At 43.6% G+C, this 22090-nt stretch overlaps 1 protein-coding gene across 1 annotated transcript in view; it reads left to right on the forward strand.

Moving 5' to 3' along the window:
• The window catches only part of LOC111953305 (tyrosine-protein kinase yes), a 37662-nt gene extending 16258 nt beyond the window's left edge, over positions 1-21404 (forward strand). The window contains exons 3-12 of the mRNA XM_023972499.2: positions 1476-1575; positions 2139-2237; positions 10738-10841; positions 11236-11385; positions 12291-12446; positions 12936-13115; positions 15747-15823; positions 16211-16364; positions 17574-17705; positions 18993-21404. Of these exons, the coding sequence (XP_023828267.1) occupies positions 1476-1575; positions 2139-2237; positions 10738-10841; positions 11236-11385; positions 12291-12446; positions 12936-13115; positions 15747-15823; positions 16211-16364; positions 17574-17705; positions 18993-19201 (1361 nt within the window). The 3' untranslated portion in view covers positions 19202-21404. The remainder of the gene's footprint in view (positions 1-1475; positions 1576-2138; positions 2238-10737; positions 10842-11235; positions 11386-12290; positions 12447-12935; positions 13116-15746; positions 15824-16210; positions 16365-17573; positions 17706-18992) is intronic.
• Positions 21405-22090: the final 686 nt, after the last annotated feature.

Genomic DNA, 22090 nt, shown 5'->3' on the forward strand with positions numbered 1-22090 from the left:
GGCTGCCATTTGGGACAAGGGCACTATATAGGTAATGGGCTGCCATTTGGGACAAGGGCACTATATAGGTAAATAGGCTGCATTTGGACAAGGCCACTATATAGTAATGGGCTGCCATTTGGGACAAGGGCACTATATAGGTAATGGGCTGCCATTTGGGACAAGGGCACTATATAGGTAATAGGCTGCCATTTGGGAGGAAACCATAGATATGTATCCGCTAGGGCCGGGATGATACCAGTATCGCGATACTTGTTAGAATCATGGCACGGCAACAAAACACAAAGGGATTTAACTTCTTTAGGAAAACGGCCCTAATGTTGGAAACAAACATCATGCTGTCATCCAGAGTCACATGTATTTATTTCCCAAGCTATAGCACACTTTTTTTTTTACATACAGCAGGTTATTTAAAGGACCAAAGAGTTGGTCTGCTCTGTTTCATGGTACTGTAATGGTCACAGCCCTATTATCCACACAATCTGCCGTGTCTAGTCTCTTCCCAGTAAGCAGAATGGTTTACAGTGTATTTATTGACATTACGTAACTGCGAGATGAGATTGCCCTGTACCATGTTGTTATTCTTGTCTTGTAATGATGTTCGCTTTGCACCGAGCTGACGTAATCATTTCCTCTACGACGCTAAGCAAACAACAACCTTGCCGGACCGTTAAATCCGCTCCCCGACTGATTTAGACTCTGTCAGAACTGTACCCATCCCACTGCCATTAGTATGCACTACACAGGGATGGACCGGGAGCAGAAATTGGCCTGGGCATTTCTAACACATCTCCCCATTTTTTTAAATATTTTTTTTGTTTCTCTTGAGGCCCCCATCATTAGCCATAATTATATATTTTTTTCACACACAAAGACCAGTCCACTTGGCTTAAGATAGAGCGACCCATCTGGCATTTGCCCAAACTGCCCTATGGCCGGTCCGTTTCCGGACCAACATAACATTATTTCTAATCTATACACTGGAAATTTCTATAGAGTAGAATTACCGACAGTGAAAAAACGTTAGGGAGTGTGCAGGCTAGAGAACACAGATGCTACTCTCCGCTCACGAACATTCACACCACAGACACCAGTCAGTCACGGGCGCTATGGAAACAGAACCGCCACTACAGGTCTACATTCTCTGACTCATCTTCCATTGGTCCCTTGGTCTCCTGTCATTTCAATGTGCCTGCACACCTTTGCCGCAGAGTTTGGTACTGTGAACATTCAGCGACAATGACAGGAACAATCTTGGCACAAAGGTCAGTAGGTATTTATAGGAAGTCTTTGTATCTTTAGTAGGCTATTAGTAGCTCTGAATTCCTTCATATTCTAACTGGTTCTCCACCTTATCTCTCTGAGTTAGTCAACCAAAAAAAAATTCAGCCTCTTAAATGGACATACTGTCATGAATTTCACTTGTGCATTTAACTTGAATGTTTTATTTAATGTTTTCCTGTGTCTGTATTCAGGTGGGGTTACGTTCTTTGTGGCCTTGTACGACTATGAAGCCAGAACCTCAGACGACCTGTCGTTCAAAAAAGGGGACCGCTTCCAGATCATCAACAACACGTGAGTCCCCATGGGCCCTGGTCAAAAGTAGCGCACTATATAGGGAATGGAATGCCATTTGGGACGCAGCCTCCCTCTGAGAACATCATTCATCATGATCAGGAGCGGTGGTGGTGTAACGGTGACAGAATATCTTTGAGAACACTACCTGTTCTGTCAAGTGTTCTTCCTAAATGGGTTAGATTTGTGTCCCCCCCGATCCTGTTTTTCCACCCAGATCGCTGGAGACTTTCATTTGATTAATTTAACAAAACCTTTAACATAGATGGTGCCTTCGGTCATATATAACTTTCTGCTCTATAATGTAGCCTTGGTTGACTTTGTTCAATTCAAATGTAATACTTTGCTGCATGCCTTAATAATATAGCAATAGAATCCATGCATAAAAGACAGCATGTACAAGCTCACTGCCAAGACACAGATAAAGCAAGCATACAAGTCCCTTTCATAACCAGACTACCGTTGTACAGACATAGTAGTGATATATATCTATCTGGATGATTCTATATATCTGTCTGTCTGTCTGTCTGTATCTATCTCTGTCTGTCTGTCCCCCCCTACAGAGAAGGGGACTGGTGGGAGGCGCGCTCCATCAACACAGGGAAGAAGGGCTACATCCCCAGTAACTATGTGGCACCAGCTGACTCGATCCAGGCTGAAGAGTAAGACCCTTGTCACTCCTAACCTAACCTGATTTTAAGACTATCCACGGCTACAACAGCAAATCGAGCTAGCCTAATCACTGCAGCGTGACCATAATACCACACAGCTCTCACTGGAGGCACGTTCACTAGAAGATCTCAGAGCTTCTGCTGTTCTCCTGGGTCCATATGTATGAAGTGTCTCAGAGTAGGAGTGCTGATCTAAGATCAGGTTCCACCTTTCCAGGTGATCTTATCCATAGGGATCCAAGAGCGGGCACACGCACACACACACACAGGAAAGTTGCTAAATCAACCAAAAGTTGCTGGGGCAGCCTTAAAAATGTGTCCATTGGAGCGCTGCGATTGGTTGCCCACAATTATGGGGTGGGGCTTAGTGAAGGGTCAATTGGAATCAAAACTAGCTACATATGGTAGCTAATCACTCAAAGAACTACGAATCCCGTCAGATCTGGCGCCAGGATAAAGTGACTAAGGGGGCAGTTGAAATCAGCGAGGGGGCTACATTTTTGGGGGTTTCTTGCGTTGGAATTATATTGAATTCTGCTAACATCACGCTATACCATAACAAACAAAGTTCAAATGCAGAGATTCCTAGATCATTGAGTGCTTTTCAAGTGACATGCTATAGATTTAGCTGTCAACCTATCTCCGCTGCGCTGTCTCAGTGTAAAATAGGGGCCTTCTAGCAGTCATAAGGACAAAGATTCAGCAGGAGGCTGTCAGGTAGAGGTGAAAATTAGTGTTGGATTTATTTACACAGCGCTGGTGTTTTCGAAGATGACGGTGATATTTGCAAATTATAAATACAGTACCGGTCAAAAGTTTGGACACCTACTCATTCAATTTTTTTACATTGTAGACTAATAGTGAAGACACCAAAACTATGCAAATGTAGTAACCAAAAAAGTGTTAACCTTTTTTAAAGCGTGAGTTCCAAATATCTCTAACCATCGCCCCTGCGTGAGTTTTTTTGTTGTTGCTCGTGATGGCAGAATGCTCTCACTGTTCCAAAATGTGATTGTTACACAACAGGACAGTTACCTGCGCTGCCCTCAAACCAAGACACGCTGCCTGCTAATTATCTAAAGGCTATGTTTCAACTTGTAATTTTCTAATTATTTTCTCAAACAACAGTTTGAATCGAGGTGTTTTCCGCCGCCTCATTAATTCACATAAGAAGTAGCCCATTTCACTGTTGTGGATCACTTATGTTTGAGGCTTTACTGAGCCGGACAAACTTCTCTCTTGAACGAGTGCCCAAGCACTTCCCTAGTGTTTCCCGAGATCAAGTATGAAGACATTGCGCATCACTAGTCAGAACAGGCCTTGCACAAACATTTTCCCCCAGCACATTTTCTGTCTGCCGTCCACATTGCCTTCATGGTTGTTTTTCCTTACAAATTGGATGTGTGTGTTCCTATCAAAGTAAGTGGCTTATTTTCTGTATGTCGTGTTGTCCTTTCTGCTATAGCACACTGTATGTATGTATGTATGTATGTATGTATGTATGTATGTATGGGTCATAATCTATTTACTGTTTTATTCACGTTTTCAACTACCGGTGACAAATCATGCATTCCGATTCTTGTAAAGATTGTAATGGACACATATGATGTGTGTAAAATACTTTTTTTAAATGTTGTACTGATTATGATGAGCTAATGCTAAGCTATTTATTGGCTATGTGTGGCGCCATGTTTGTTGACATCATACAATGAATTCTGGTTGTCACCTAAGCGTCTGTCAGACCAAAGATGTTATAACAAGGGGTAGTTCACTCGACTGATTTATAGTGCTTTCAAGACAACTGTGAGCTTGGAAAAATACTAGGTAAAATCATGACGTCAACGATCTTCAGGTCAGAAGGTCAGAGCGCTAGAAAGAGAGCCGAGTTCCCGAGTTTGAATTCCGAGTTGGATGACCATTCAAAACTATTTTTCCCAGTCGGAACTCATTCCCCCCCGAGTTCCCAGTTGTCTTGAATGCACTGAAGTCGGAGATTTCCCAGTTGTTTTGAACGCAGCATCAGATTGTAACTTTGGTACCTCAGGGTTGTCAGCCCAGACCCCCCCCCCCCCCCCCCTTTCCAGGGGTTTTATTTTTATTTGGTGTATAATCTTACCTTGTGTTTGCCACCCATTTATTGATATCCCCAATCATAGTAATATTTTCTGCACCATATCTCCCCACGATACCTTGCCCCATTTCTACACTCCATGGGCCACCACAAATGAAATGAACCTCCCCACAACCCCCGTAAAATGGTTTCATCCCTGTTTAGCTTTCGCGCTATGGTTAGGCTAGGCAGTAGGTCTGTGACGTGAACACATTGTATTGACTTTGTGATTTGTCAAAAATGGCAAACGACTTGTCAAGTCATGTACTCCGGTTCTTGTATACATTGTAACAAGTATATTGACGATTTGTAATGTGCTGAAAAGTTGCTAAACTAAGTTCATGTTTTTCAGGCAATGAGTACAGCCATCTGAGTTTGTTTATTTGCGTCTTATAGTGAATGGCATTCTGGGATTAAGGAGTTTTCGGTTAATCCAACATAAACAAACATGGCTGCCATTATAAAGAATGTAGCTGTTGTTAGCTTAGCTGACACGCATTTATTTTCTAACAACATTACATTAGTCTCTTGTGCTCACCAGAGATGTGGTACATTGTAAACTAGTCTAGCAGTTAGGTCGCTAATTTATGTTTTGTTTTTTGTCAGCGCAACCTGTTATTTAGACTGGTTTATAGAATGTGTTTGGCTGTGGATGTGTTCCATGTGATGCTTGGATGATGTTTGCATTTAAGACCTTTTTGTTTTCCATCAGTACAAAAACATATTTAGATGCTGTTCAGACAACAATGATGTTTAGATGCGTTTGTTGCATCATATGTTCTGTTGCTACTGTTCCAATCACATATTTGAGATTGTACGCTGCAGGAGCCACACAACAATGATCACAAATATGTGATCGTACGCGTCAATGGGTTAAACAAATCAAAATGTGTTTATTTTAGATTATTCAAAATAGCCACCCTTTGCCTTGATGACAGTTTTGCACACTCCTGGCATTCTCTCAACCAGCTTCATGAGGAATGCTTTTCCAACAGTCTTGAAGTAGTTCCCACATATGCTGAGCATTTGTTGGCTGCTTTTCCTTCACTCTGCAGTCCAACTCATCCCAAACCATCTCTATTGGTTTGAAGTCGAGTGATTGTGGCCAGGTCATCTGATGCAGCACCATCACTCTCCATGGTCAAATAACCAGCCTGGGGGTGTGTTTTTGGTCATTGTCCTGTTGAAAAACAAATGATAGTCCCACTAAGCGCAAACAAGATGGGATGGCGTATCGCTGCAGAATGCTGTGGTAGCCATGCTGGTTAAGTGTGCCTTGAATTATAAAATCAGTCACCAGCAAAACACTATCACACCTCCTCCATGCTTCATAGTGGGAACCACACATGCAGAGATTATCCATTCACCTACTCTGCGTCTCACAAAAAGACAGCGGTTGGAACCAAAAATCTAATTCGGACTCATCAGACCAAAGTGCATATTTCTACCGGTCTAATGTCCATTGCTCTGGTTTCTTGACCCAAGCAAGTCTCTTATTTTTATTGGTGTCCTTTTGTAGTGGTTTCTTTGCAACAATTTGACCATGAAGGCCTGATTCATGCAGTCTCCTCTGAACGGGAAGAGTTGATGGTTGAGATGTGTCTGTTAGTCTAACTCTGCGAAGCATTTATTTGGGCTGCAATCTGAGGTGCAGTTAATGAACTTAGCCTCTGCAGCAGAGGTAACTGGTTCTTCCTTTCCTGTGGTGGTCCTCATGAGAGCCAGTTCCATCATAGCGCTTGATGTTCTTTGCGACTGCACTTGAAGAAACGTTCAAAGTTCTTGAAATGTTCCGCATTGACTGATCTTCATGTCTTAAAGTAAGGATGGACTGTTGTTTCTCTTTGCTTATTTGAGCTGTTCTTGTCATAATATGGACTTGGTATTTTACCAAATAGGGCTATCTTCTGTATACCACGCCTACCTTGTCACAACATAACTGATTGGCTCAAACGCATTAAGAAGGAAAGACATTCCACAAATTAACTTTTAACAAGGCACACCTGTTAATTGAAATGCATTCCAGGTGATTACCTCATGAAGCTGGTTGAGAGAATGCAAAGCTGTCATCATGGCAAAGGGTGGATACTTTGAAGAATCTCAAATATATGTTTTGATTTAACACTTGTGTTATTTCATAGTTTTGATGTCTTCGCTATTATTCTACAATGTAGAAAATAGTAAAAAAAATAAAGAAAAACTCTTGAATGAGTAGGTGTGTCCGAACATTTGACTGGTACTGCTTGTGTGTTTGATATATATTTAAGTTCTGACTTAAATGTCAGCATTCAAAAGAAAAAGCCTTTCATCAGGCAAAACCCATCTTAACCAATAAAGCACAGGTTGGGTCTGCCATGCTAAGATACAGCCTTCCTTTGAGTTACCCAAAAGTGAACTAACTACAACATCTCCAAACGGGCACTTAAATACATTTAGCTACACCTTTTCTTGGCGCACAGGCCAGGTACAGTGGGGAGAACAAGTATTTGATACACTGCGGATTTTGCAGGTTTTCCTACTTACAAAGCATGTAGAGGTCTGTAATTATTATCATAGGTACACTTCAACTATGAGAGACGGAATCTAAAACAAAAATCCAGAAAATCACATTGTATGATTTTTAAGTAATTAATTTGCATTTTATTGCATGACATAAGTATTTGATACATCAGAAAAGCAGAACTTAATATTTGGTACAGAAACCTTTGTTTGCAAATACAGAGATCATACGTTTCCTGTAGTTCTTGACTAGGTTTTTGCCAAACTGCCAGCAGGGATTTTGCCCACTCCTCCCTACAGATCTTCTCCAGATCCTTTCAGGTTTCGGGGCTGTCGCTGGGCAATACGGACTTTCAGCTCCCTCCAGATTTTCTATTGGTTCAGGTCTGGAGACTGGCTAGGCCACTCCAGGACCTTGAGATGCTTCTTACGGAGCCACTCCTTAGTTGCCATGGCTGTGTGCTTCTGGTCGTTGTCATGCTGGAAGACCCAGCCACGACCCCATCTTCAATGCTCTTACTGAGGGAAGGAGGTTGTTTGCCAAGATCTCGCGATACATGGCCCCATCCATCCTCCCCTCAATACGGTGCAGTCGTCCTGTCCCCTTTGCAGAAAAGCATCCCCAAAGAATGATGTTTCCACCTCCATGCTTCACGGTTGGGATGGTGTTCTGGGTTGTACTCATACTTCTTCTTCCTCCAAACACGGCGAGTGGAGTTAGACCAAAAAGCTCTATTTTTGTTCTCATCAGACCACATGACCTTCTCCCATTCCTCCTCTGGATCATCCAGATGGTCAATGGCAAACTCAGACAGGCCTGACATGCACTGGCTTAAGCAGGGACCTTGCGTGCGCTGCAGGATTTTAATCCATGACGCGTTAGTGTGTTACTAATGGTTTTCTTTGAGACTGTGGTCCCAGCTCTCTTCAGGTCATTGACCAGGTCCTGCCGTGTAGTTCTGGGCTGATCCCTCACCTTCCTCATGATCATTGATGCCCCACGAGGTGAAATCTTGCATGGAGCCCCAACCGAGGGTGATTGACCGTCATCTTGAACTTCTTTCCATTTTCTAATAATTCGCCAACAGTTTGTTTCCTTTCTCACCAAGCTGCTTGCCTATTGTCCTGTAGCCCATCCCAGCCTTGTGCAGGTCTTACAATTTTATCCCTGATGTCCTTACACAGCTCTCTGGTCTTGGCCATTGTGGAGAGGTTGGAATCTTGTTTGATTGTGTGTGGACAGGTGTCTTTATACAGGTAACAAGTTCAAACAGGTGCAGTTAATACAGGTAATGAGTTGAGGACAACGGGCTTGGCTTTAAAGAAAAACTAAGGTCTGTGAGAGCGGAATTCTTACTTGGTTGGTAGGTGATCAAATATTATGTCATGCAATAAAATGCAAATTCATTATTTAAAAATCATACAATGTGATTTTTCTGGATTTTTGTTTTAGATTCCGTTCTCTCACAGTTGAAGTGTACCTATGATAAAAATTACAGACCTCTACATGCTTTGTAAGTAGGAAAACCTGCAAAATCGGCAGTGTATCAAATACTTGTTTCCCCACTGTATATCTATTCACGCCTAAAAAGAGAAACCAGACATATGCTATCCAACAAAGACACAAAGGAAATTGACAGTAAAACTGATAAAATGCAATTAATAAACAAAAGTCTTCATCACAAGTGTATCGCAGTTTGTGAGCTCCAAACAACATTTACACTTGGAGAATGGTATGAGTAGACATCAAACATTCTAAATGAGTGCGGGAATATGTTGGGATTATTACTGATGAATACATTGTTTATTTCACAAGGCATTGATCAACATTGACAGACAATGACTCAATGAAGACATAGTGCGCGATAGTGTCAGTGCGCAATAGTGGAGAGAGATGTGCCTATAGCGCGTCTCCGCCACGCACCCCTCCCTTTATTCTGGTCTCGACATTTAAACTGATGCTCGCGCAGGCACACACGTTCCTCACCACACAAGTCCAAAACTGCTCAGACACGTAGCAGCCTCATTCTTTCCCCCTCAACTTGAAATTAGCCCATGATTTAAGTATTTCTAACCCGCACACCACCCTCCGACCCCCCCCTTAAACGCACACACACTACCCAAACTAATGTACATGTGACAGCAAGGCGGGATGACACTTTCTAAAACGAGCACTGGGTACATGATGCATATTCCCCCGCCAAATAAAGGAGCGTCATAGCAGTTAGCCTGAGGTAAATTAACACTTTGCCCAGGCCCTAAACACTGTCCTCTAACCTCTTGGCGATGCGGGGGCACCAACTTCCCGCATGGGCCTTTGCTGAAGCTTGTAAGGGGAGAATTCTATCCTGAATGATTCATAGTGGACACTGGGGTTGTCTCCATACCTCCAGCGGTGACACAACGTCCGTGCCGCAACCAGGAACATTTTGCTGTGCAGTCATTTTCTCTCCAAGCCCAGGGAAAGGGTCAGAGCACACCCTCTCCTCTCCAGGCTCCAGAAAAGAGCTCGGTCATAATCAAATCCGTATCAGTCAATGTCGGATGAAAACCTCACACACCCCATCATAGGGCCGATACTCTCGCAGAGAGCCCCCCCCCCCCCCCCGATAGGAACAACGGAGGAAGAGACAGTTCGGCCTCCAACACGACGTCCTCACCATGGCCCGACTGGTAAACTCGACCCCGCCCTTATAGATCTAAGTCAAATATGACAGGCGGAGGCGTGTCACGTTGTTCATTTAGCCTACCACAGAGATGAGAAGTGTTTGTTTTCCCCCCAGCTTTTTATTAAAACACAAAGGAGTCATACCTAACTGCCCCAGTGGCTTTCCATAGCCCCCCTTCACACACCGCGGCACGCTCTGTCCATTGTGCTGACACAGCGGAGATACCGATTTTTTTCTCTCACTCAAATCATTTAGCTGTTTTTATATAGGGACATTGAACTAAAACTAAGGGGCACAAGTTTGAACTGAGGGGGGCTTAGGCTTCCTCGTGGAGCCGGGTACTATCCCACCTCGTGCAGCAACAGTGTCTGGGGCCTGTCTGCACTGTGAGTGAAGCGCTGAAAGATTCATTTTTGAAGCGCACATGCATCTTAGTCTACTGAAGTGCGACTTTGTCCTTGTGTTTCTTGGCTATTTAGGCTACGTCGTTTTGTTCACACGCTAGGTTGTTTTTAGTTTGAACTTGCTCAACTGCTAGTGAAGAGACCTCACAGACAGACATGCGAGCCTGCATGCCATGCGAGTGCCCTGTTGCCACGCCAACCTGCCGCCCTTAAAGGGGCAGCTGAACATTTGTCTCCCCTAAGTAACTCAAATATTTGAGGAGGCATTGGGCTTGAACACAACTTTTTTTATTTAAAAACTTTTAATAATTTCTTATAAATCTTCCTAAAATACTTTCATTGTGCTCTTACATTTCTTTGTGTTCCTACATTTTTCAACTTAGGAGCACATGTACTCTGTGTAGAGCCCTGCACTTCATACATATGGCCACAGGGGGTTTCAGCCACCATCTCCTATATGAGCCTAGAGGTTTATGATCGTTTAGCAAGGAAATTGAATGTCATCCTGTTTGTTAGATTGACCCCTGATGGACTCCGATGCTTTATTTCCTCTCGTTGTGCATTTGAAGTTTGATTTTTCCAAATACCTGCTAGTATTGATTCAAGTAAAGTTCATAGTAACATAAGCTGGTATTGATGTAAATGTGTGTCCTTCCATAGAAATAGAATGGTGTGCTAGTTCTGGAACACATCAAATGCTCTTCAAATACTTGGAGCGGCTGGGGATTCTCAAGGACAGATTTGGGAAACTGCTGCACTGCAACATTTTCCAAAGGCTCTACTCATTCTATTTCTGTGTCCTTCCTCAGGTGGTACTTTGGTAAAATGGGACGTAAAGATGCTGAGAGGCTGCTGTTGAATGCAGGCAACAACCGGGGCACCTTCCTGGTGCGAGAGAGTGAAACGACTAAAGGTGAAGACGATTAGCGTGAGAACGTGCACGGGCTGCATCTCTAGTTACACTCCATTTCTCGTGTAGTGCACTACTTTTGTGTTGGCCACAGGGGGTCCGTATGTTCCAAGCATCTCAGAGTATGACTGCTGATTTTTAAGGATCAGTTTAGCCTTTGAGATCACACTGAATAAGACTACATGGACAAGTGGGAACTGATCGTAGGTCAGCACTCTGACCCGCTTTGTGAATACTGGCCCTGAAGTCATCTGGTACCCTAAGACAAAGTCGTGCACTATAATGGGGAATATGGAGTCATTTGAGAAATAGCCAGTGACACTCACATTTCCATGAATAAAGCCTAGGTCTTAATACTGTTGCTTGGATGGACGAAGAATCTGGTCATTGTCTCCAGGTGCTTACTCCCTGTCCATACGAGACTGGGACGATGCCAAAGGCGACAATGTGAAACACTACAAGATCCGCAAACTTGACAACGGGGGTTACTACATCACCACACGCGCCCAGTTTGACACGCTGCAGAAACTGGTCAAACACTACACAGGTATGTCTTCTACCTCCTTTTATTGATGGTCTCTCGATCTCTCTAGCACTCACTTTCTCTCTCAAACTCACTCTTTAACAGGCCTGCTACACTGGAAACGTAACCTTGCTGAGCGTGAGATGCTCCTATTCATTTCTATGAAACCTGGGCCTAAGCAGCGCGGCTCAGCGAGAGGCTTGCACTGCTCAGCGTAAAATGACACTGGTTCTATTTTCAAGAGTTTGACGGGTAGCTCACGCAAGAGAACACTTGACAAAGTGGCTTACATTCTGTTCACGCTGGCAAAATGTCTCAGTTAAAACCTGTTTTTCCCAACACCCCAGTGTAGCTCCCCAGTAACTTTCTTATTCACAGCTTCCTCCCGTTCTCCAAGTGCAGTTTATGATCAAAAATCCACATTCATTCACTGCGGTCTCTCACATCTGTGCTTCTGTAGTAGCAGGCTTACCTGTAATTGACCCTGTGATTTCCCCAGCTAGATGAATGGCTCTCAGATTGAATATTTAATAAAGACCTTCCCTAAGTGCCTCCCCTTCAGCAGAAGGAGAGAGGTTAAAACTCTGGGAGAGCCCACTTTACGTCTCTGTCCCAAATGGCACCCTGCTCCCTACATAAAAAAAGCATTGCACCATATAGGGAATAGGGTGGCATTTGGGGCAAAGAAAACCTCGCTCTGGTGCACTATAAAAGCAAGAGGTCCCAGTCGTGTTAAATCATCCAATTCTCATTCATATTTAGCTCTGTTATTATAGGCATGTCTAAATTCAGCCGCATCGCATGTCTGACAGGCAAACTTGAAGTGTTGTGTGAAATTTCCCCTTTTTTAAGCTTCGCTGGGTTTCCCTCGTACTTTACTGCTGGGATTCATAAGAATCCCTACATGTTTGTTTGTGCCCCCCACGCAGAGCATGCAGACGGTCTGTGCTACCGGCTGACCACGGTGTGCCCCACGGTGAAGCCCCAGACCCAGGGACTGGCCAAGGATGCCTGGGAGATCCCCCGGGAGTCCCTACGCCTGGAGCTCAAACTGGGCCAGGGATGCTTCGGAGAGGTCTGGATGGGTAAGACCAAATACTGTTTAGACACAGACGGGCGCGCACACACACAAAGAACAAATATGCGCGCCCCCACACACTCTGGATGGTCTGAACAGACAGGAAATATACTACACTATTTTTATCCCAGGCCAGGGAATCTTTCACTTCCTTCAGATGCTTCTTCCGTTTATCTTTATCTCCGGAGGAAGTAGCATTCTCTCTTTCAGAGAGAGACACAAGTCCATCCAGCCACAGCTCATAACTACATGTGTTCATGTACCCAAATACACCCGTACTGTATTATGTCGTACTGTATTATGTCGGGCTGCATCCCAAATAGCACCCTATTCCTTATGTAGTGCACTACTTTTGACCGGGCTGTGGAGGGAATATGGTGCCATTTGGGACTCTATAAAACTATTATTTGTTTACTCCTGTTTTTACACCATTGTCTTGCTTCTTCAGTAAGCAGCAGCATGACCCGGTTCGTTCTACTTCTGTAATTCTATTCAGGCACGTGGAACGGCACCACCAAGGTGGCCATTAAGACCCTGAAGCCAGGCACCATGTCCCCCGAGGCCTTCCTCCAGGAGGCCCAGATCATGAAGAAGCTGAGACACGACAAGCTGGTGCCCCTCTACGCCGTGGTGTCTGAGGAACCCATCTACATCGTCACTGAGTACATGGCCAAAGGTGTGTGTGTGTGTGTGTGTGTGGAGATACAGTGCATTTGGAAAGTATTCAGACCCAGTGACTTTTTCCACATTTTGTTACATTACAGCTTATTCTAAAATGTGTTAAATCGGTGGGGGTGTTTCTCATCAATCTACACACAATACCCCATAATGAGAAAGCAAAAACAGGTTTTAAAAAATGTTGGGAAATGTATTAAAAAATGAATGTAAAAAATGAAATATCAGTGAAATATAAAAACCTGTTTTTGCAGTGTCATTATGGGGTATTGTGTGTAGATTGACAAAGCGAAAATAGTTTTTAGATTTTTTTGTGCAAATTTATTACAAATAAAAACATACCTTGTTTACATAAGTATTCAGACCCTTTGCTATGAGACTCAAAATTGAGCTCCGGTGCATCCTGTTTCCATTAATCATCCTTGAGATGTTTCTACAACTTGATTGGAGTCCATCTATGTTAGATTCAATTGATTGGACATGATTAGCAAAGGCGCACACCTGTCTATATAAGATCCCACAGTTGACAGTGCATGTCAGAGCAAAAACCAAGCCATGAGGTTAAAGGAATTGTCCGTAGAGCTCCGAGACAGGATTGTGTCGAGCCACAGATCGGGGGAAGGGTACCAAAAAATATTCTGCAGCATTGAACGTCCCCAAGAACACAGTGGCCTCCATTCTTAAATGAAAGAAGTTTGGAACCTCTTTCTAGAGCTGGCCGCCCGGGCAAACTGAGCAATCAGGGGAGAAGGGCCTTGGTCAGGTCACCCTGACAGAGCTCCAGAGTTCCTCTGTGGAGATGGGAGAACCTTTCAGAAGGACAACCATCTCTGCAGCACTCCACCAATTAGCCTTTATGGTAGAGTGGCCAGGCGGAAGCCACTCCTCAGTAAAAGTCTAGTCAGGATCGAGGGAAAGATTAACAGAACAAAGTACAGAGAGATCCTTGATGAAAATCTGCTCCAGAGTGCTCAGGACCTCAGACTGGGGCGAAGGTTCACCTTCCAAAAGAACAACGTCTTGGCTGTATGCTTAGGGTCAATGCAGGAGTGGCTTTGGGACAAGTCTCTGAATGTCCTTGAGTGGCCCAGCCAGAGCCCGAACTTGAACCCGATCAAACATCTCTGGAGAGACCTGAAAATAGCTGTGCGGCGACGCTCCACATCCAATTCTGACAGAGCTTGAGAGGATCTGCAGAGAAGAAAGGGAGAAACTCCCCATATACAGGTGTACCAAGCTTGAAGCGTCATACTCAAGAAGACTCGAGGCTATAATCGCTGCCGAAGGTGCTTCAACAAAGTTCTGAGTAAAGGGTCTGATTACTTATGTACATTTTATGTTTGTTCTTTTTGTCTTTTTACTTGCAAACATAAAAATAAACTGTTTTTGCTTTGTCATTATGGGTGTATTGTGTGTAGATTGATGAGGGGGAGGAGCAATTTAATAAATTTTAGAAAAAGGCTGTAATGTAACAAAATGAGGGAAAAGTCAAGGTCTGAATACTTTCCTCTACAGACACAGATAAACACAGCCTCTCCTTCGCCAGTCCAGATGCGGTGACGTATGTGGCTGGCAGCATGATGTTGACATAGATTCCTCACGGCTGATTAGATGTGTAATTAAAACATTATAGCTGGAGTCTCTCTCCAGAAGGGTCCCATACACACATGCCTGGGGGAGGTGATTAGCTGGCTGGCTCAGCTGGACCTAGTTATTACGTGTGTGATGGAGTTGGAGAACTTGGTAATTTATTAAACGTAGGGAACGTTGGCCACATGCCAGAGATTTTGATGTTAGTAGTTGCACGACGTCGAAGGTTGTTCAGGCGCCGAATTGATGAGATGTTTTGAAATCCGAACTTTTAGATATCACGCCACAACACACACGTCGTCCTATCGGAATGTATACAGGACAATTTCCTTAAAGGACCACATTTAAAATGTATGGACGTTTTTAATTAACGTACCCTACAGTCTGAAAGTCCTTGGGAATCCCATGTGGGGTTTTATAAGGCCCGAAGCAGAGATATATTTAATTGAAAACTGCAGCAGTTTGTGGCAAGCTTTCATCTTTCTCAGCTGCAATGCGTCACCCTGTTTCTTTTTTATTAGTGATTGAATGCTGATGACTAATCCCTTTTTAAATGGACTCAGTGACCCCTGTGTATATATGTATAAATGCACCAGAGGAACGTGTGTGTGTTTTTTTTATCCCGTTGGTATCCCCTTGATTCTAATCTTGGTTCAGGGGTCAATTAAAATAACAATTTCCCTCTCTCACACTGAGGAAATGGCGCCGTCTACGCCCCAAATGGCACCCTATTCCCTATATAGTCTGCTACTTTTTCACCAGGGTCCCATAAGGGCTCTGGTCAAAAGTAGTGCACTATATAGGGAATATGGTGCCATTTGGGGGCACGCACTAGATGTCATTAGGAGCCGTGTACCGAACATAGACGCAAGCTGCTAGCTTCATCAATACCAAGGGAAGGATCATGAATATTTTAAGAAGGCGTATTTTAAGAAGTCTTCAGTCTCACTATTTCTATGGTGGTATTTCTCCGTTGCAACATTTAGCCGCAGTCTCTCTGGTACTGTAACTGTCGCGTTTTGCTGATGTTTTTTTTTTGTAGGAAGTTTGCTGGACTTCCTAAAGGAGGGAGACGGTAAATTCCTCAAGCTTCCCTTGCTGGTGGATATGGCAGCACAGGTAAGTCCAAAGTCAACCTCTCAGTAAACATTGACACTTCTACATATGTAGCTAGTAGCTACCATGTATGTTTCCAAGTGTCTCGCCCTTTAGTGTTTCCACCTAAGGATAGGTTTGAGCTGTTTTTAATGCCCGTAGTACACTGTTGCACAAGAAAACCGATTTAGTGCACTCTTCTTTCGCATCCATCACCAGCATTCTCCCTCCTGTTTGTAAGGTTGCATCCCAAAAGAGCCCTGGTCAAAGGGAGTGCACTAAATAGGGAATAGGGTGCCATTTGGGACTTACACAAGACCAACGGCTTTGCTCTCGAGTGGATCACATCAATTATTAACCCGAGCCTCTGTGATCAAACGGCTTGTTAAATGAATCTGCTTGTGTTCTCAGATCGCTGACGGTATGGCTTTCATCGAGAGGATGAACTACATCCACAGGGACCTGCGCGCCGCTAACATCCTGGTCGGGGACAACCTGGTGTGCAAGATCGCCGACTTCGGTCTGGCTAGGCTGATCGAGGACAACGAGTACACGGCTAGGCAAGGTTAGTAGAGCACCGAGACAGAGGGACTTAGAATCCCAGTTGTTGGAGGTGTGTATGGGTGGAAAGAGGATAGGCAAGGGGTAGGGAAAGGGGATACCTAGCCAGTTGCACAACTGAATGCTTTCAACCCTAAATGTGTCTTCCGCATTTAACACAACCCCTCTCTGAATCAGAGAGGTGTGGGGTGCTGCCTCAATCGACATCCACGTCATCGGCGCCCGGGGAACAGTTGTTGTTTGGGGTGAACTGCCTTGCTCAAGGGCAGAACGGCAGATTTTTCCACCTTTGCCGGCTCGAGGATTTGAACCAGCGACCTTTCGGTTACTGGCCTAACGTTGTTAACCGCTAGGCCTCGAGACAGACAGACAGGGGCTTAGAACTCTCTGGTCGCGTCCCAATAATATCCTTTCTCCCGAAGTGTTCCTTACTTGTTCACCTCCCGTCATGGATTTGAAATGACTTGTATATTATTGTGTTATTATTAATATACTATTAATATATGGAACCTTCATCTACCCCATGCCTACACCACTACAATGCTTTTACATTTGTGGGTAGTAGTCAACGAGTGCACACTTCAGGAAAAAGGAGAGATTATGGGGACACGGCTTAATGTCACAGTCATTTGAGATGTATATGGGGTGGGGGAAGAGGGGGGGAAGGGGACGGAAGTGTTAGGTCACTGGCGTAGAGTAAACCCTGTTGTTTCCTACCATGGTAAGTTCAGCGGAAAGCAGATGCTCAAATTTACTCTGATTAGTTGCGGTGAGTAAACTCTGACTCTCAAGCTGCCTGCTGCTTAACCATTTAAGACCAATGGTTTGAGCAGAGAAACCCACTCAACGCTAGTCTTAAACCTTTTGGAGTGTGACTTTTTTTACCCTGCAATTCACCCACAAGAATCTGTCTTTATTGACAATGTAGTAGTAGTATCTTAGTTCAATCAGTTTCCTTTGCAATTAGATCTAACTTAAACCATTTTTAAAAATCAAGTATGATCCTTTAAAGAAAAATGTTGATTTTTTTTGTTCCAGAGGTCAATAGTGTAATTGTCATGGCAGACTGAAACATGAACTTTGATATGGGTCAATTCTCAGTGGTTCTATTATGACTCTAGGCTCCCTAATGACCCCTAGTGGAAGTTAATGATCTGTCTCTCTTCTTTCTCTCTCTCGGCCCATCTCTTCCCCTCCTGCTCCTGGTTTGTAGGGGCCAAGTTCCCCATCAAGTGGACGGCTCCTGAGGCTGCCCTGTACGGCCGCTTCACCATTAAGTCAGACGGCTGGTCCTTCGGCATCTTACTCACTGAACTGGTCACCAAGGGCAGGGTGCCCTACCCAGGTGAGAACACAGACAAAACAATGTTTGTGTCCCACATGGGCCCCCTATTCCCTATATCCCTCAAACTCAACTCTGGACCTCCAAGCCAGTTCCACTGTGTTCTTTCATTGTTCCCCTCCGATCAGGGACTAACTTAGACCCGGGACACCAGGTGGGTGCAATTAATTATCAGGTATTACAGAAAACGAGCAGGCTCCGGACCTCGTAGGGTAAGAGTTGAATACCCCTGTCCTATATAGTGCACTTCTTTTGACCAGGGCTCACAGGGAGTGGGCACTATGTAGGGATTACAATGCCATTTGGAATGCAAATCCCATAACAACAATGGCAGTCTGAGGCTGTTTAATCTGGTTAGGATTTGTCAATTGTGTGATCTCCAAAGCCAGGGAAGTAGGAGTCTTGTGTAACCAGGAGGAGTAGTGCCAGCACAATGTAAACAAGGAAGTCTTTATAGCCTAGACTAGTAAATACTGTCCTAGGAAGTGGGCCGGCGGTGACACTGTTGTGATGGCTGTTTTTGTCTCTACGGGGTAAACACTGACTGAGGTTAGAGAAGACCATCTGGTGGGGTCTGGAGATTGAACACCACTCTTGTTTATAACCATCTGTCCCAGACTGATCGGGCTCAGGGGAGAGAGAGGCTGACGAGTGCTGTGAAACGCTGACACACACTAGCCTTCAGGCCCCTTTTTTTATTTATGCTTTTTTTGGTGGGGGTGTAATAGTCTAATGGAGCTATTGGGCGATTTCACAATGCACCGCCATCTCGTGACTGTGACAATGGAAATAGATCACAGACCTTGTTTTGTTGTGGATAATCTTGATTTTTATTGTGACTTGCCTCGCATGGTTTACTGCACTGTTAATGTAATGGGCACTAAACAGACTGACCCCCCCCCCCCCNTTTTAAAATAATGCTTGTTCCTGGAACAGTATAGAAACACTTTCATTTCTGATTCTGATTCTGTTCCTTGAAAAATGTCATTGTTTTTGGTTCTGTTCCCTGAACCGATTCCAACCCCTGATTCAGGCCTCCTTTTTATTTATGCTTTTTGAGGGGGAGGGAGGAGGGGGTGTAATATAGGCTAGTGAAGCGATTGGAGCGACTTCTCAATGGAATTAGATCACAGACCTAGTTTTGTTGTGGATAATCTTGATTTTATTGCGTGACCTAACTGATACGGTTGACTGCACAGTTAATGTAATGGGCACTAAACAAACTAACCCCCCCTCCCCCCCTCACTCTATTATTTATCTCTTTCTTTCCATTTCTCTCTCTCCACACAGGCATGGTGAACAGGGAGGTCCTGGAGCAGGTGGAGCGGGGGTACCGTATGCCCTGCCCCCAGGGTTGTCCCGATTCCCTCCACGAGATGATGAAGCTGTGCTGGAAGAAGGACCCCGACGAGAGGCCCACCTTCGAGTACATCCAGTCCTTCCTGGAGGACTACTTCACAGCCACGGAGCCACAATACCAGCCTGGGGATAACCTATAGTCAGGCCTGGCCGCAGCGCAGCCCTGGACTACTTCACCGTGCAATGTATCTCTCCACCCAGGAGGAGCAGACTTGGATACAGACGCATGGAGACGTAATTCTATGAATAATGTGCTTCAGAAAAGCCAACTGGAAGCTTGGTTATCAAGTTGCACAAACCACTGCTATTGCTAATGATCATTTTTTTATTTTTTTTATTTCAGGTACTACATCTAGTCTTAGTTTGTATGAATTTACAATTTTTTATCCTTTTTTTTGTCCTCAATGATCATGTTCATTTTCAAAGTGACCAATCATTCAACTGTGTTAGTTGTTTTAACAAATTTGTTGCACCATGAAAATGGCACGAGAAAGCCCATCAGGTAGAGGCTCTCGGAATGAGAGCTCTTCAAAATGGAGGACAAGAGAGAAGGATGTACTGTAAGGCTGCGTTTACACATAGGCAGCCCAATTCTGATCATTTTTCCACTAATTGGTCTTTTGACCAATCGTATCAGATCTTTTAAAATCTTTTTCAGAGCTGATCTGATTGGGTAAAAGACCAATTAGTGAAAATACGATCAGAATTGGGCTGCCTGTGTAAACTCGAAGGCAAGTACTGTGGGAATATTTCAAATGAGAATTCAGTTCTGTGTTCATCAGTTCAACTGGAAAATGCTTTTCTTTCTACATTCATGTTTTTCTGAATGATTGACTTGAGTGGCGCGGATTAGGGACAGTTGCGTGGGTCCGTCTTGTCTGCTCATTTTCTATTTTATTTCTATTAGTTGATTTTATTCTATATAAACTAAGAATTATTCATATCATGGAAATGGTTCTAGGTTCATGTGAAGCCCTCGAGTCCTTCAATAACATACAGGACATTTCTACAACACTAAGTCCATCCTGTTATGTGTCCAAGACAGACTGTTGCCATGCCAAGTTACATTACCTCTTTAAAGATCACTACAGAGTATGACTAAACCTTGTTTCCCTTGTACTCTGATCTGGAGTCAGTTTAGCATTTTCCCTACAAATTCTTTAGGTGAGGATTACAGGAGTGGAAGCTGATCCTAGATCTGTATCTAAGGGAAACTTCACCCCGGAGCAATGTATCACTGTGAGATAGGAGAATATTCAGCTCTCACCTGGCAATGCCGACAGCCCTGTAGATCACTAAGCTACATGCCAACTCAGATTGTCTCTGCACATGTCATAGCACTACGCAACAGGAGGCAATATTGAATGGAGCTAGTATAGACTAACACATCTAGGACCAGAATTAGAATTTATGGTTGCAACCATCTGATTTGGCAGTTGCATGCCAGCAATAACTTGTACACAATTATGTTAAAAAGGACTTGGCCTTCTCTTTCACTTACATGGATAAGTCATTTACTAGACTCATCGCGTGTTCTATTTTCAGACCTGAAGATGCTCGAAAAGGAAACCATTTCACCTTTATGGGAAAATATTGCCAAAGCACCTGAAAACTGTTTTTTATTTTGACTACTTGTGATTTTATAGTGTGAACGGATTTCATTCAGTCAACAGTTTCAGCCTAGATACAAAGAGGATACGTTTTTATTCAGACATTTTTGTTTTTAAAGGTAGACTCAGCGAAATGGCGTTGCCACGAGCAACACCGCAGATATTGCGATGAGCGAGATGCAAGCCTTCGCTCCCTCAGTCACATACAGTATCTGCGCTTGCGCAAGGGTTCCCTTCACGCTGTTAGAGCGTGGTAGGTACGAGACCAAAACAGTGGGGGAGTTTAGCCTCGCGCTTCAAAGCTCTTAGTTTTTGGGAATTTGACCCACTATGCTGTTTATTTTGTGCACCTACATCATATCGCTGAGTCTTCCTTTAATACATTAGTCAGAACCAGTGAACGGTTAGTTATATTTTAAGACCGCAAAATGGAGGAAGGTCATTTTAATGCGTCATGTCGCATCCACAGGGGTCATTTGGCTCTTGTTTTTCTTTAAAGTCATCCGTTAAGTGTTACATTTGATTATGCATACTTACACAGATGGGCAGAACATAGATTGGTCAACTGGGGTTTTAAAGAAGGGCTTTGTACAAAATCCTGATTTTATAAAAAGGACAGCAAAGACTAGAACGCAAGTTATTATAACGTTGGGGGGAAAGATAAATAATGATGGTTTAGATACTAATCTGTGGAATTTGTACAGTTGGAAAATAAAAAAAATTCAGATTCTAATTTGTGTGTTATTCTGTATTGAATTCGTTAGATTCATTAGTTTAATACGGACAACAGGCACAACATTTTACGAATCTCGAGCTGTCAGAATGATTCATATTCTTGGCATGAATTGATTTTTGTCAGTTACATTGCAGCCACTATGCATGAAGTCATGTGACAATCACATTATTGCTAGGCGAAGAGGGATTTCAACCAGTCGCAGTGGGCGGGACTCCCTGTTGAAATTGCGATAGTACACAAGGCTACCCCGTTTAAAAAATAAAATAAATAATATTACAAATATTATCAAATTGACAGTCGGCGATGTCCGATTTCAAACGTATTTTGAGCAACATTGTTAATTAAGACGCAATGGTACGTGCATCAATGTAATGACTGATTTCTTGCAGAAGTTGCAGACGGAAGTTATGAATTGCTGCTGCGCTTGCTTCACGTAAAATGTTATACATAAGGTACCAACCACCAGTAGTTAGTTCTAACTATTACACAATGCAATAATACATTTGCGTCTTTCATCACCAACCTGGACTACTCTGTCGCCTATGTTGTCATCAAAACTTATCAAGGAATGCGAGGATATGGATTTACTTTTACTGTGGGCAGGGGCACAGAAATTAGTCAGATTCTTGATCCACAAACTTCACCATTTCAATACATTTTGAGTATTATAATTGGTTGGCTTT

This window comes from Salvelinus sp. IW2-2015, linkage group LG27 (genome assembly GCF_002910315.2).
Source record: "Salvelinus sp. IW2-2015 linkage group LG27, ASM291031v2, whole genome shotgun sequence".
Classification (NCBI taxonomy): domain Eukaryota; kingdom Metazoa; phylum Chordata; class Actinopteri; order Salmoniformes; family Salmonidae; genus Salvelinus; species Salvelinus sp. IW2-2015.